The 15812-nt window shown below is 38.9% G+C and overlaps 1 protein-coding gene and 1 non-coding gene across 2 annotated transcripts in view; both read left to right on the forward strand.

The window, feature by feature from the left end:
* The window catches only part of Ranbp9 (RAN binding protein 9), a 77721-nt gene that overhangs the window by 49385 nt on the left and 12524 nt on the right, over positions 1-15812 (forward strand). Inside the window, exons 5-10 of the mRNA XM_052157448.1 lie at positions 1190-1212; positions 6534-6718; positions 8873-8985; positions 10310-10418; positions 11632-11822; positions 14892-15036. Coding sequence (XP_052013408.1) covers positions 1190-1212; positions 6534-6718; positions 8873-8985; positions 10310-10418; positions 11632-11822; positions 14892-15036 — 766 coding nt within the window. The remainder of the gene's footprint in view (positions 1-1189; positions 1213-6533; positions 6719-8872; positions 8986-10309; positions 10419-11631; positions 11823-14891; positions 15037-15812) is intronic.
* Positions 5885-5986, forward strand: LOC127665339 (U6 spliceosomal RNA). Its single transcript, XR_007973383.1, has one exon. It is a non-coding gene; the product is annotated as a U6 spliceosomal RNA (small nuclear RNA).

The following is a 15812-nucleotide window of genomic DNA, read 5'->3' on the forward strand; positions in this document are numbered from 1 at the left end:
TTACATTTTGAACATGACCTGTTACGTGTGTTGTGGTAGAACTTGGCCCTAGTGGCACCATTAGTTTTAGAGTTTTGATTTTCAGCTTATAATTGTTCAGCCTATAATATTTATATTCACTGTGTCTTTTAACTTTATTATAATAAGTAGAGTCAGACAGCTTAAGGTGAGATTGGTTTTCTCTTGGCACAACATAGTATTAGATGCTCTTACACTTTAGACGCTTGTCAGAGCAGGAGAGGTGCGGGTTGTTTGTGTGCTTCCAGTGTGTACAGAGGCAGTTCATCGGCCCTGACTTGAGATGCTACTCAAGTAATACTTACTTTTTTAAAACAGTACAGTGAGATGCTATAGAAATACTTGCCTCATTTTTTGTTTTCTTTTTAGTTAAGAATGCCAGTATACGTATGCCATTACTGGTATTCCAGTTATATTTGGCACATGGCTATTTTGAAATTCCTGTTGAGATATTCAGGAGCACTCTCCGTCCTTGGAGAAAGAATAGATGTGTTGTGTTTTGAGACACAAGGTCTCAGCCTATACCCTAGGCTGGCCTCATACAGAGGTCCTTGTAACTTAGCTTCCTGAGTGCTGGAACAGCAGGCATGTGTTATTGTGTCCTGTCAAGAAACTGTGTTTTGTGTTTGAAATAAGTAATAATGCTTTCTTGTGTTCAGGTTTTGTTTTTGTTTTTGTTTTTTAAATAGAAAATGTCTGTTTCTTTTACCTAAAGTAGTTTTTATTTATTTTTGATTTTTGGAGACAGGGTCTCCGTGTTGCCAAGGGTGACTTCTCTTGTCTCTGTCTTCTGAGTGCTGGGATTACTGGCATTCACTACAATGCTTAGCTCCCACCTAAAATTTTACAAAAGCTAAATCTAGAGCAGCATTTAGTGCTGAGGTGGATAATACAGCTTTTAGGTGAAACTATTAACTCTGACACTGTTGCGGCCAGTGTTCTCATCTGGCACTGAAGGTTTATCTAAGATCACTTTAAACTGGAGTTAATGCCTGTATCCCAGAAAGAAAGTATATGTATGATCAGTAGGACTGATGATATCTATAGGACAGCATTCACACAAAATTAGGTCTTCCTTTCCTGGCGTCCCCCATTGCTTTAATTAGATATTTAGTTTTTTGTTATTACCTGACTTTGAAAAAAGCCACTAATACCTTCTTTTTTCTTTTAGGTATTGCTTTCACTGACTTACCGGTAAGACATATTTTTTTTTTTGAAAGATCTTATTTATTTTTAACTAAAAGAGGTTCAAGAAACTAGGACTAGACATGTGGAGCAGCATCACTCATTCTAAGTGCAGGTGCTGGCATCAAACAGAGGGCCTTCTGTAGTCCTCTGGAGCCTCAGAAAACTGTTCCTGATACATTGCATCCTGCTGCACAGCTTACATGAGACGACCTGAAGTACCCAGAGAGCTTTGCTTGTGGATTGGACCTGTGGTTTCCATGCAATAAGCATTTCTTTACACCGAGCTATGCCCCCAGCCCCTATCCCTACTATGTGTACTATGTGCTCATTTAAAATGTGGTTCCTGGTTATGTTTGGGCTTTTCAGCTAGGGTTGTATACTTGTAAAAGGTGTGTTGGAGACCTGTTACCATCAGCTCCTGTGCGGTTGGGTCAGTTAGCAGCCAGTAAAGATTTCTGGAGTTGGGTTTTGAGATTAATGTCTAAGGTAAGGAAATTTACAGAGTGAGCACATGAAAAATAGTGAATTGTTATATTTCGAAGTTTATGTACTTTGGAGAGAAAGAGTTGTAGAAGTTGTGTGCTTTGCTTAAAGTGGAACTTGAGCAGAGATTTTTGACAAAGTAGGTCAATGGATATGCAGGATGAGAGTATTTAAGGGGAGAGAAAAGTGGTCAGGCAGAGTCCAAGGCAAGGTTTAGGGGTTAAAGAGATGGCTTATCAATTTCAGTTCCCAGAGCCCATGTCAGGCAGCGCATAACTGCCTGTAACTCTAGCTCCAGGGGATCTTGCACCCTTTTCTGGCCTCTGTAATCTTGTATTCATACACATAAATAAATCTGTTTTTAAGAAAAGAAAGAGGACTTAAGGCCTGAGGATCCTTTGAAAGAGTTGATGGTGGAGGTGGGGCTGCTGGGTGATAAGCAGAGTCTTCTTTGCTTATTTGTGTCTGAGGATCAGACCCCAGACTCTTGTGCATGGCTGGCAGAAGCTTATCCCTGAACTACACTCTAGCACTTGTTCTTTCAATCTGAAGACGGAAGCTCTCCATGTTGCCCCATCTGCCCCATACGATAGATACTCCTGCTTGAGCAATTGCTCAGGCGGCCTTCTGCCATAGCCTTCCTGGTCCACACCACAACAGGATTTGTTTGGAACATTTGGGGGGCAGGATGACTCTTAGCTGGGTAAAAATAAATGACCATAAATCAAATATGGTCACATACACAGTTAGGTTTGCAAACTTGATTTTTTATTTATTTATTTATTTTCCTTTTTTTTTTTTAATTTTCTAAATTCTTTGTTTACATTCCAAAACACTTTCCCCTTTCCCAGTTCCCCCCTCCCCATATTGCAAACTTGATTTAAAGAGACTCATCTGCAGTAAGGTTAAATGTTCAAATTTTAAATGTATGTGGACAACTACAGGTGTATGTTGACACAGGAGAAGTAGACAGGTTTCTAGGGCATGGTAAGTTTAGGAGAAAATAAGGAGCTATCAAAAAGAAATTGAGAAGTAATTAGGTAAGAAAGAGTGCCTAGCTGAAAGCCAGCTGAAGATACACATCTAGGGAAAGAGCTGCATTACTTTCCAGTTGCTAAGATAAAGATAAGTGATAAAAACATCGCTACCAAAAGTGGCTTATGGAAGACCTTCTGGTTCTAAAGGATGGGAGTCTTATCATGGCAGGGAAGCTTGGCAGCAGGCCAGGGATGAGAGCTGTGGTGGTGACAGGCAGGGTCGCAAAGTATGGACGTGTACATTGGTGGGTGTGGGTGTGTGTGCGCGTGCGCGCGTGCGCGCGCGCGCGCACCCCCACCACACACACTGAGGCCAAAGTAAGAAAGCATTAGGAGTCTTCCTCTATTGCTCTCATTGAACCTGAAGCTTGCTGTTTTCCAGTGAGCTGCAAATCCACCGTCTCTGCCCCATCATTGAGATTCCATGCACATAGAACCATGCCCAGCTTTTTACATAGGTCCTGGGGCCTTGCACTCAGTGTCTCCTGCTTTCATAGCAGACTTATTCACTGAGCTTACTCTTCAGGTGAGATGATGGCATCCTTAACTCTCGGGGGGATCATAAAACCACTTGTAACTGTTACAGGATTTTGTTGCTGGCATTTTGCTAGTGATGCTCTGAGCATGTTAAACCACATCACTGGGTGCTGTAGTAGTTCTCTGTCTCTTGGGTGGCCAGGGTAGGAGTGATCATTCAGCAAAGGCATACCTGGTTTATGCAATGCATGGTTTTTGTCTGCTTGTAGTGATTTTCTGTCCCTCTTTGGTGTTATGTAGTAGCCTTCCCCAGCCCTATATAGAGTGAAGCAATGGCAACTTTGTTGTCACTGAACAAGGTAAAAGCGTGAGAGTTCTTATAGGTTTCCTTTGATGACTTGGGTCTCTAGGGTTCTGAAGTCTTCTGGGACTTCCTCGTGCTGCATTTAACTTTTCTACTGCAAGAATAAAGGAAACAGTCTTTCCCTTAAAGGAATTAGAAAATCTTTATATGTCCCTTATCTATGGTTTCTTTTGAGTTATTTGGGGCATTAAATCCTGGGGGAAGTATATTTGCAAACAAACAAACAAACCTTGTCCTTGACTGTACTATTCTTTGGTCATAGCATCTTTACACAATTCTGACAACCTTACATCCTTTTGTTGTTGGTTTGAGGACCAGCTCGGCTGGAACCTATGATGATCCTTTCCCAGCCTCCTGGGACCTTATATAGTTTGAGAAATATCTTTTAAGAAACCAATTCAGTTTGAAATCAGATATATATTCCTTTTGTTGTCATTAGCTGTTCTCCTTTAAGATTTATTTTTAATTTTAGGTATAGTCATGTTTTGCCTGCATGTATATCTGCATACCACATGCATGTTTGGTGCCAGCAGAGGCTACATGGGCATAGGCTCCCCTGGAACTGGAGTTATAGACAGTTGTGAATCGCCATGTGGGTGCTGGGGACTGAACCTGGGTCCTCTGCAAAAGCAGCAAGGGCTGTTAGCTGCACGGCCATCACTCTTAGCCCCTGCTCATTTAGAACACTGCTGCTGTCCAAGGCTACAAGCTGACTTGAAACCTAGTTGCCATGGAGAAATTATTTGCTTTTCTTCTTTGTTGTTGCTGCTTTGATGTTTTTAGAAGAAATATTTATAATAGAACAAAATTTAAATTCTTAAATACTCATGTGAATGTGTATGTTAGTAGGAATAAAATGTTTCAGATCAGGTTCCTCTTTGTTCCCTGGCTGTCCTGGGCCTCTTCCTGTGGGAGCAGGCTGGCCTGAATTCAAGAGATCTGCCTGCTGAGATTAAAGTTGTTAATCCCACCACAACTGCCTGGTGGGGGTGATAACTTTAAAAAAAGGAATTTCCTATCTATAGTCTAGATGTATATAAATGCACGGTAAACCATGCCTCCTTAAGCTTATAGTTTTTGTCCTGACATAACAGAATTGTCTTGCCCCTTTGTTGATGTCTTTAGTTCCTTATATTTTGTAAAAGTATCTAATAATTCAGTGATTTCGATGAAAAGTTTTTTCATGCTAGAAGAGGTTTTTGTCCCTCCCCCCCCCCTTTTACACAATGCCATTAACAAGCTGTGTGCTTTTGGATTGGGTCTCAAGTTTTCTAAGTATTGAAATGAGAAGACTGTATTGAGTGTCTGATCTGCTTTGGTTTAAATTTTTTTAATGTGTTGATTATGAAGAGTTAAAGCTAGGCATGATGGGTCACACCTGTAATCTTAACACCTGGGAAGCTGAATGCAAGGCCATCCTGAGACTTGTCACAGTAAAATACAAAATACATAACTGTCATCTCCCTACCACAAAGAAGCAAATCTTTTTTTTTCTTTCTTTTTTCTTTTTCTTTTCTTTTCTTTTTTTTTTGTTTTTTGTTTTTTGTTTTTTGGATTTGGTTTTTTTCGAGACAGGGTTTCTCTGTATAGCCCTGGCTGTCTTGGAACTCATTCTGTAGACCAGGCTGGCCTCGAACTCAGAAATTCACCTGCCTCTGCCTCCCAGAATGCTGGGATTACAGGCGTGCACCACCATCGCCCCGGCTCTTATATATCTTAATAATCTAATAAAACTTTGTCTTTATTTTGACATATTACTTTGTTTCTGATATGTATTGCTTGTTGAAGTTATTTTTAAATATTTTGTAATCTGCTACAAAATATCTTTACCTTGTTTTGTAGTGAAGATATTTGTGATAACTACAAATAAAAGCAAAGAAACAAGGCACAAATCCAGAGACTAAAGTGGGAGGGGTTGGAGTCCTGGATAAAGATGACACTTGTTCTAGTGTTGGCAGCCTGTGTGCTGAGTTTGCTTGTTGGTAGGAGAGCAACCCTGGGCAAGTTAACGTCTCAGCTTGTGCATCTGTGAAATGGCAGCAAGGACCACACAGGTGATTCTGAGGAGTGAAATTGGCATTGAGTGAACACTCAGTACATGATGTCTTTAGACGCAGCAGTCAGTAACAGCAAAAAGAAGGCATGTGGCATTTTGTCCGTGTGTATTTAAAGATAACTTCTTTTTACATTTGATGAGGTTTTTTTCACTGTAATATCTTAGGGTATATTTGAATGCATTTCAGTTTGAATATTCAGACTTGTCTCTTCCTTTGAAATTATACATTTTAGTTTTGGATTAAAAAAATCCCCAAAGTGTGCTCGCTTTGGCAGCACATACTAAAATTGGAACGGTGCAGAGAAGATTAGCATGGCCCTGTGTAAGGAGGACCTGCAAACTTGGAAAGAGTTCCAGGCTTTCAGAGGTGGGGGGAGAAGAGGAGGAGGAGGGGAGGAGAAAGAGAGAGAATGACTCTTTATAGTGACACTGGGTCTTGATTAAAGCAAGTTTTTATCAACTGTCTTTGTAAAGGCCGCCTTTACAAATAGTTGTGTAATGATTGTATTGACTTTTAATGATACTTTCTGTGAACTATCTATAATGTACATTTTTAAAATATGTAGCTTATATAAAGGGTGAGTTAATTTTAAGCTTTATTATATGATAGTCTGAAGAACATGGGTTAGATTTCCATGCATTAGAAATACAAGGCCACATGGATTATGCAGCAGGTCTCAGAGTCACCCATGTGGCTTTCTTAGTTGTTTACATTTTCTTGATGGTTAAAGAAAAGAACACTTTTCATCCAGCATATAATGCGTTTTGTTTTAGTTGTTCTCTGCTCATATTTAGATTGGAGTTTTAAAATGCTCATTACATAATTGATGTGTCTATTCTTGCATTGCAAAGGCAATGAAGTCTTTAGTGTACAATCAGTAGATATTTAAGGAAATATGTTGTCTTACAGCCAAATTTGTATCCTACTGTGGGGCTTCAGACACCAGGAGAAGTGGTTGATGCCAACTTTGGGCAACATCCTTTTGTGTTTGATATAGAAGACTACATGCGAGAATGGAGAACCAAAATCCAGGCCCAGATCGACCGCTTTCCCATCGGGGATCGAGAAGGAGAGTGGCAGACCATGATCCAAAAGTAAGAGCAAGGGGTTTGGATGGACAGATTTAAACACTGGATGTTTATTGGCAAATTTTATTTATTTTTATTCAGAGATCATCTCCAGAAGTCTAGTTTAAATCCTAATCAATTGTGTGTACTAGTGATTATATTTTAATCTCAAAAAGTAATTCACTAATTGGAGTAAAATAGCGTTGATTTAAGCACATTCAGAATTGTGTTTGTCTGACTTAACTGGATGTAAAGTGACACTAGATCATAAAAGTAGCTTAATTCACTTTTTTACCCTTAGTAATACGACTCAGTAAAGTCTGTAGCCATACAGTCAAACTTCTAAAAATGTTGACAAAAAAGAGATAAGTCTAGAGGGCTGACCTAGATCATATGTTTTGGGTTCTGTGATTTAGGAATGTGACCTTGAGCCACCTCCGTCAGCCGTAGTTCTGGTATTTACGGAAGAAAAAGGATGGTGGTTGATGCTTCCTCCCAATGTGAAGAAGCACGAGGGTACAGCCAGAGTGGGCACACAGCATTTCCCAGGGCTGAGGAGTGTGGGTTGCTCTCTCTGTAAGAGTGTTGTTAGCAGGGTGATGGATTGAATCCCTTTACTTTGTATTTAGCATTTCAACTCAGGGAGACTATAGTTGTTCCTATCCAGGAATCTACCCATAGGTCTCTACCCAAAAGACTTCAAAAACTTGGGGAGGAAAGCTAGTGCCACCAAGATGCAGAAAGATGGCTTGCTGCCAAGCTTTTTTCCCAAGTTCTATTCCTGGGACCCACAGACTGGAAGGAGAGAACACGCTCCTGCAGACTTGTCCTCTGACCTCCACATGTGTGCCATCGTGTGTGTATGCATCCTCACAATAAACAAATAAGTAAATGTATTTTTAGAAATAAAAAAGCCTTAGTAACTATTTTTAATGCTATTTCTTATATAAGTTACCATTAGACACTTAGGATAAGATAAAGGGAATGAAGACCAAGGAGCAATGACTGTGGAGTTAGCCCAAGTGCAGCATAAATACTTTGAATTCATTAATAATAATGGAGGATGGCCAGCAGCAGAGAAGAAAGTAAGTGCTAAATTTGTTATGAGGAAGAGCTTTGTAGTGGCTTATATGTTTGTTTTATTTCATAGAATTTCATAAGGAGCAGCAGGAAAATTGAATTCCTGTGACACTCAACTTTTTTAGACTATACGTCTATCAAAAGTCTAGAGACAGTGCCTAGATATCACTAGTGTTAAGTGATAGTTGTTAAACACTGATGTTGATTGCATATATATACAAAACTTAAATACCATTAAATTAAACCATTCTGATTGTATAATGTAGGCCAGTAAAATAGCTAACATCTTCAAATATATCATCAGTGTGCCATGGTCGTGAAAGTATATTTATAATTACTTTAAAGGTTCTTCTATTTAAAATTTTAAGAAAATCTTTTTGTGTATTATTTAGGGAAAATAGTGGTCGGAGGTAACCAGTTTTTTATTTAATACGTTGGATTGCCAGTTTTGCTAACTATATATTAATCAGTGGCTTTTAAAAGCAACCTTGTTATCTTAGAAATGTACCACTGTCTTTAAGTCTTGTGCAATTAATTTTCTGTCTACACCATTAAATTGATGTAAGAGTGATTCTACATTGTTTAATTGTTCCCTTATGGATTCTGTTCTGAGCAGTTCCCTCTCTGAACTAACATCAGTGTCACTCCTCCCACTTGAGATCTCATCTCATTTGCTGGATGAGCACAGAAAGTATTTGGAACTGCAGAACACCAAATATTAATTGGTTATCTCAAAATTGGGTGTTTTATACCAAACTAACATGTTATTGGGATGTCTGTAATTTAGGTGAGATAGAAATTTTGGTTAGTAGGATTGAATAATAGGGACATAGAAAAAGAACCAGGGTAATAGGATCCAAGAATTAAATGCAAGAAAGATGATTTTAATGCCTTTCATTTTATCTTAAATTATCTTTTGGACTATTCATAACTAGAGCAAAATGATACTTTCAACTTATTTTAAATTTGAAGATTGAAGAGCCTTGGCATCAAGGAAGTAGATTGATTTTGTAATACCAAGTTGTACTTTGTTAACAGAAATTGTAGTCTGAAGCTTGTATTCTCCTGACTAAAAGATGTTTTTCTTCTTTTCGTTTTAAGAATGGTTTCATCTTATTTAGTCCACCATGGGTACTGTGCCACAGCAGAGGCCTTTGCCAGATCTACAGACCAGACTGTTCTAGAAGAATTAGCTTCCATTAAGAATAGACAAAGTAAGAATACTGTGGTACACAGCAAATACTTGTTTTTAAATAAATTTGGTTGCTTTGACTTTTAGAAGACTTAATTAATTTTTATTAAAAATTTCCCCAATATGTTGTTTTAAAGTGGATGCCTCCAAATCTATTTGCATTGACTTTTTGAGTTGTTCATTTTTGTCAGTCTGTGTTTGTGGCAGGGTGAAAGCTCTTGTGTTGGAGGCAGGGTCTCATGTAGCCCAGGCTTGACCTTGAGCTTCTCACCCTCATGCCACACTCAGAGGACAGTTTTGAAAATTTGTTTTAAAAATTCACACTGGAGTTTTAAATGCAGAAATACATCTTAAAACTATAAAATGAAAAAAAAATTTATTGTGTTTCCATTAAAAAAATAAACCTGCTTTCCTGTGGATTGGGATTGAGGCTGTTGATGAGCCTGATGCTTCAGGTTTGGTGTCAGCAGCTGGTGGTGGAGGATGGGGCAGGAAAGCCTTCTTATGCTTTAAGAGATACCAAGAAAGTTTCCTTTTGTTGTTTTGGTACCAGTCTCAATGAGTTAGTGGACATAGTATATGAAATAAGTTTTTTCTTTGAAAGAAATTTAAATATCTTCCAATTTGCTACCTAAATTAAAGGTGGTGTTGGTCATAAGTATGTTATTGCTTAGGACCTTGTGGCTGGTACTGTTTTCATCAGAGGGCAAGGCACCCCGACAGCCGTCGTAAGTTAGACATTTGAAGTCAGTGCTGGCCCATGAGTGTAGATCCCACCTGAAGTGCAGGGTGGAAAGACGGAACAGCAGACAGGCAGCAGTATGCTGGGTGGACGAGTCTTCTAGGTGAGACTAGGTGAGACAGCTTGGGTAATGCCAGGCGCAGTGTGTAGTGTGAGCAGTGCGCTGTGCACACGGCCTGCTGCTCTCTCGCTGCCTTAATGTTCTCCTTCAGCAGAGGGCGTGACTCACTCGGTGTTAGCTTAGCAAAGCTCCCACGCCTTCAGAGGCTGCTGCTCCAGGCCTGAGTCAGGGCCTAGTAAGACATAGTAAGTGTTGTCTTGAGCATAGTCTTCTAAATCTTACTGTTTGAAAATATAATACTGTTCAGTGGATGATTTCCCTATAATATTAATATATTTATTCATGATATTTTAAAGTAGTCTCTGAAGTAACTTTGGTTTTCTAATTTTTTTCTTGGATTTTCTAATCTAGACTTAAAAATTTTAGATGAAAAGAGTTTGACAATAATTATTTAGAGGTTTTCACTGTTACTTATTTTCTGGAGTGATTTAAGGTTGTCTCTGTTTTTGTAGAGTTTAATATTTTTGCTTTTATTCTGAATAGGAATTCAGAAGTTGGTGTTAGCAGGACGAATGGGAGAAGCCATTGAAACAACACAACAGTTATACCCAAGTTTACTTGAAAGAAATCCCAATCTCCTTTTCACATTAAAGTAAGTTTTAGTAAATGTCATTTTATATGTTATGCATCTTAAGTAATTAAAATTATCGTCATAATACATAGTTTTGATTTTTGTTCTCCCTCGCTTCAGTTATTTACATATAATTATTATAATATAGCACATTTAAATGATATTTTAAAGAACATGTGGAGCTAAGGATGTGTACCTGAGTAGCAGGTTATTGTGAATAATTCAGCTATGAAAAGCTCATTTTGTTTGTTTGTTTGTTTGTTTTTTAAGATTTGATTTATTTTAGTCGGACAATGGTGATGCATGCCTTTAATCCCAGCTTTTGGGAGGCAGGGGCAGGCAGATTTCTGAGTTCAGGGCCAGCCTGGTCTACAGAGTGAGTTCCAGGACTATACAGAGAAACCCTGTCTCAAATCCAAAATATATATTATTTATATGTAAATACACTGTAGCTGTTTCAGACACTCCAGAAGAGGGAGTCAGATCCCATTACATATGGTTGTGAGCCACTATGTGGTTGCTGGGAATTGAACTCAGGACCTCTGGAAGAGCAACTAGTACTCTTAACCACGGAGCCATCTCTCCAGCCCTATAGGCATCTGCTTAAGTCCTGGCTTTCAATTCTTTGATTATTTACCTAAAAGTAGAATTTCTGGCTCATTGCTGTGCTCAGTATTTTGAGGACCCCATGTGCTGTTCCCTTTGCTGCGTCTCTGATTTACTTTCTGTACAATAGGTTTCCAGTCTTTCCACATCTGTCATCAAAACTCATTTTCTGCATTTTAGGTTTCTAGACATTCTAATTTGACATTTAAAAAAAAAAAACTTTGTTGTTTAAAAAGAATGCCTTTAATCAATCCACCATTCATAACACTGAGGCAGGTGGATCTCTGAAATTTCAAGGCCAGTCTGGTCTGCGTATAACAAGTTCAAGGCCAGCCAGGGCTACAAAGTGAGACCCCATATCAAAAAACAAAAAGGAAGTTGGGATGCTACTGAGCCTAGGATGACAATCTTCTAAGAAGTAATACAAAGTCAACTGAGGCCCATTTTGGCTGAGAGCTTGGTATGCCGCCTGGGCTGGGTAAGGACGGGCCAGGGGAAGCTGTGAGGTAGATGTGTGCCAAGTCTTGCTTGCTTAACTCACTTGATAGGATTCCAAGTAAGATACTGATTTTAAGTTTTAATACAGATGGAATGATTATGCCTATGTAAACTTTCTTTTTTCTTTCAGAGTTCGTCAGTTTATAGAAATGGTGAATGGTACAGATAGTGAAGTGCGATGTTTGGGAGGCCGAAGTCCAAAATCTCAAGACAGTTATCCCGTCAGTCCTCGGCCCTTTAGTAGTCCAAGCATGAGTCCAAGTCATGGGCTGAGTATCCATAGCTTAGCGCCAGGCAAAAGCAGTACGGCACATTTTTCTGGTGAGATGACATCTTTTAAAGGTTACTCTTCTTTATGTAATTTTGAATTAGAAAGTTTTTTTTAATCTAAACATTTTTGTAGCTTTTCCCAGGTGTATGTGTACAATGTCATGTTTCATACAAGAGAACATGTACAGGACACTAATACCAAGAAATCATGGGAACCTGAGGCTGTTACAAGATCTCCACAAATACACATCATCATTCAAAATAAGTTGTCACTAAAACCATTGACAATAGTGAGAAAATAACCATGGATTTAATAAAGTGTGGTTTAGCTGGGACCTGGCTGTGCCATCCCACTGATGACCACCCCAGCGGGGCTTCCTGTCTCGACTCTTTCCTGACCTTCTGTTTACACGCTCGTTTCCTCCCCTGCGCCCTTTTCAGCTCGCTCACGGCTCACGCTGGCCCTGGCGTTCTCTGGGTTCTAATTTCCTTTGCTGGCTCTCTTGCTTTCACGTCTACAGATCTTTCTCTAATCCTCATTCTTCTCTTTTTGCATCTCTTTAATTCTTTCCCAACATGGACTCTTAGTTCTGTGTACTTTTTTCATTCTTTTTTTTTTTTAAGATTTATTTATTTTAATTATATGAGTATATTGTAGCTGTCTTCAGACACCAAAAGAGGGCACCTGATCTCATTACAGATGGTTGTGAGCCACGATGTGGTTGCTGGGAATCGAACTCAGGACCTCTGGCAGAGCAGTCAGTGCTCTTGACTGCTGAGCCATCTCTCCAGCCCCCTCATTCTTTATTCTTGAATAGAGATTAAGCAAGCAGTATTTCCCCAAGTACTGTTTTAGAGATGTTAAGAAGTACCAAGTTTTACAAAGTTTGACCTCCTAAGTGCAATTTTAATCCTTACTTATTATAAGCTATATATAATACTCATTTAATGTAGTAAGCTAAGTACACACAGTCTGCATATACTGAACTACATGAGTGGTTTGAATAGCCACATACGATTTTATTTAGGTTTTCTGACATATTCCATTATGTCAGAAAAACACTACCCCAAATACTTGTCTGTTATTTTTGCTACTAGAAGCATTTCCTTTCAGAAGCTTTAATTTTATCAAGGAAATTAAAACTTAACAAATATAAACTCAAGAAGGTTTTAAATCAAAAGGCTCAACACAGAAGTTCTAACATACAACTTTTAGTTCTTTTACAAAAGAACTAAACTGCTCTTGAGAAAGTTTACAATAGAACACTGCTCTTGAGAAAGAATATTAGAACAAAGGATCTGTTAAGGCAGATAAACATTTTTATTAAAACTTGGTTCCTTAAGAAAGAAACTACTCTCTTTAATAACCTCTCAGCCCACTATTGTCTAAAACCTTCAGATGCATAGAGTACAAGTCTCAACTACTTTATCAAAGTCAAAAGGACATTTAGGCTTCATAAATCATGCACCTATGGCATACAGCATGCAATGCACAAATGTACCTAAAGCATAAACCTACTTCCCTTTTACATGTGGAACCTTTTACAGTGGGTTTAGTCATCAAACTCCAGGAAGCAATTGGAATATGGCCAGATGAGGCAGGATGTTAAAAGCTTGGGTTAGAAATCTAAAACTGAAGCCCTTCTCATTGCATGTCTTTCAGGGCTACTATAGAAAGCAGTTCTAACTTATGGCCTCCCCCAGAAAATACCATAATTTTGGAAATTATTAATGGTGTCAAGATCTTGGCCAAAAGCTTTTCTAGCCTTTGAATTCTTTATCCATTTAAGTTTCTAGCTCTAGGAAGCTTCCTTGGGTCCTTTTAAACTAAGGAGACAGACAGTTTGGACATGCCCTTGTCCTCCAGTTGACAGCATCTTGTGGGCGGTTCTCAGTGCTGAATTCCGACAAGCTTGTCAATAATGTCCATGGATTCGGTGTGCGGACTCTGCTCGTCCCCAAAGCCTTACTCATACACTGATTGATTAGAAAAAATCTTTCTTTTTGTTCTTCTACTTGCTCTTCTAGTTTCTTTCTTCTCCTGTTCATCTGCCATGCTCCCAGCTCATGAGCCTGCCAGGCCCGTATCTAACTCTAGAGAGCAGATCAGGTAGTTCCTCCCCATCAGTGCTGCCCCTGTTCTTCCCCACAGTTGGGCTGCACTGCTTTACCTCAGGCGTTTTGAGTCACTGTCCCATATGATGAGGACAAGACTTGCATGTCTATATCTTCAGTGACAAGATGACATCACTCTTGAATATCATACAGTTGGTATATCATAGATAAAATGTGATGATTATAACATGACACATAATGACATTTCTGTTAGTGACAAACTATATATAAGGTGGCCTCAAGCATCTTGATGGAACAGAAAAACATCACAAAATCACATGGTATTTTTTATTGTAATCTTTTCTATGTCAAAGTATGTAAAAATAGACCATTGTGTTCTCTCATTTCTTTCTTTAGAGAAAAATACATATTTTCATTTTAATGTATGGGTATTTTGCCTGCATGTATGTGTGCTTGTGTCCCGCATGTGTGCATTGCCAGGAGAGGCCAGAGAAGGTGTTGGATCCCCTTGGAACTGGAGTTATCACATAATTGTAAGGCACCACGTGAGTGATGGAAATTGAGGCTCGGCCTTCTACCAGAGCAGCTAGAGCTCTTAACTGCTGAGCTATCTCTCCAGTCCCATACTATGATTTCCTATAGCTTGTAGTGTCGTAGAGTAACATACTGTCCAGGTTTATAGCCTAGGAGGCTTAGGCTAGCCCACATAGCCTAGATAAGCTGGACCGTCTATGTGTTTGTGAGAGTATTCAACGATGTTAGCATTCCAATGAAATCATTAACCCAGGTCTCATAATTTGTCCTTGTTATAAATAATCACCGTAGTGCCCGCATAATAGTGATTATGCACATTGATCTCTGTAATGAAACTCAGAGGAAGTAATATTTTACAGTGAGGGTTTAATACATTATCAAGCTTTAAAAAATATAGTTGGCTTTCCTACATTTTAAAATTGTTAAATATAAAAGTATTATTTACAACCTAACCAAACTGCTGTTTGTTTCTATGTTGTACCTTTTTTTTTTTTCCTGTTTTCTTCTCAGGTTTTGAAAGTTGTAGCAATGGTGTAATATCAAATAAAGCCCATCAGTCATATTGCCATAGTAAACACCAGTTGTCCAGTTTGAATGTACCAGAACTAAACAGTATCAATGTCTCCAGGTCACAGCAAGTTAATAACTTCACCAGGTAATAAAGTGACTTCCCTCATTTCTGATTTCCTAGGAATGGCAGGGCATTGATGCCATCTTTACTGATAATGTCTGAAGAACTTCTATACTCCACACTGCAGTCTGGAGCTCTGGGCTCTCACTCTGCTGTATAGAGCAAGCTTCAGGAAAGCCAAGGGTGTGTAGAGAGACTGTCTCGAAAGACAAACAGAAGATATGTATGTTAGTGAACATACCATGTGCCTTTACACACTCAGATTTATCTTTATGGATTCTTAAAACCCATGCAGTGCAATCACTCCAGTACAAGCATTTAAGAGCAAATTTATAAGTAGCCAGCCTGCCCAGTGATGTAGCATTTCCTGTAACTAGAACCAGAAAGAAGCACTGCATTTTCAGTGTTCTGAATTACTTGTTGAAGGAGAACCAACTGATACCATGGGATCTCATAACAGATAATAATTATATTTGAAAATTTGGAAAGACACTGAAGTTCCTAGGTTATCTAACACATATGACAGAAACTTTAAAGGGTAAAAGGTGCAGGATCTTGGGACAGGGCACAAAAAACTGAGAGCAGTAGAAGAAAGTACTATGTAGAGGTTGGGGTACTCTTTCACAGTCAAGTCGACCTCTTAGAATTAGAACAAATTCTGAATGGGAAACCCAAATGTTAATTAGAACTTTATAGTTGGTATTTTGATTGTTGAGAGTTCTGCCTTCATTCTGTGGTAAGTTTTCTGTTAGTCTGTGACCTTTTCTCGTAGATACTGCCCCTCTTGACAGGAAGTTGCT

Source organism: Apodemus sylvaticus, chromosome 14, assembly GCF_947179515.1.
Source record: "Apodemus sylvaticus chromosome 14, mApoSyl1.1, whole genome shotgun sequence".
Lineage (NCBI taxonomy): Eukaryota > Metazoa > Chordata > Mammalia > Rodentia > Muridae > Apodemus > Apodemus sylvaticus.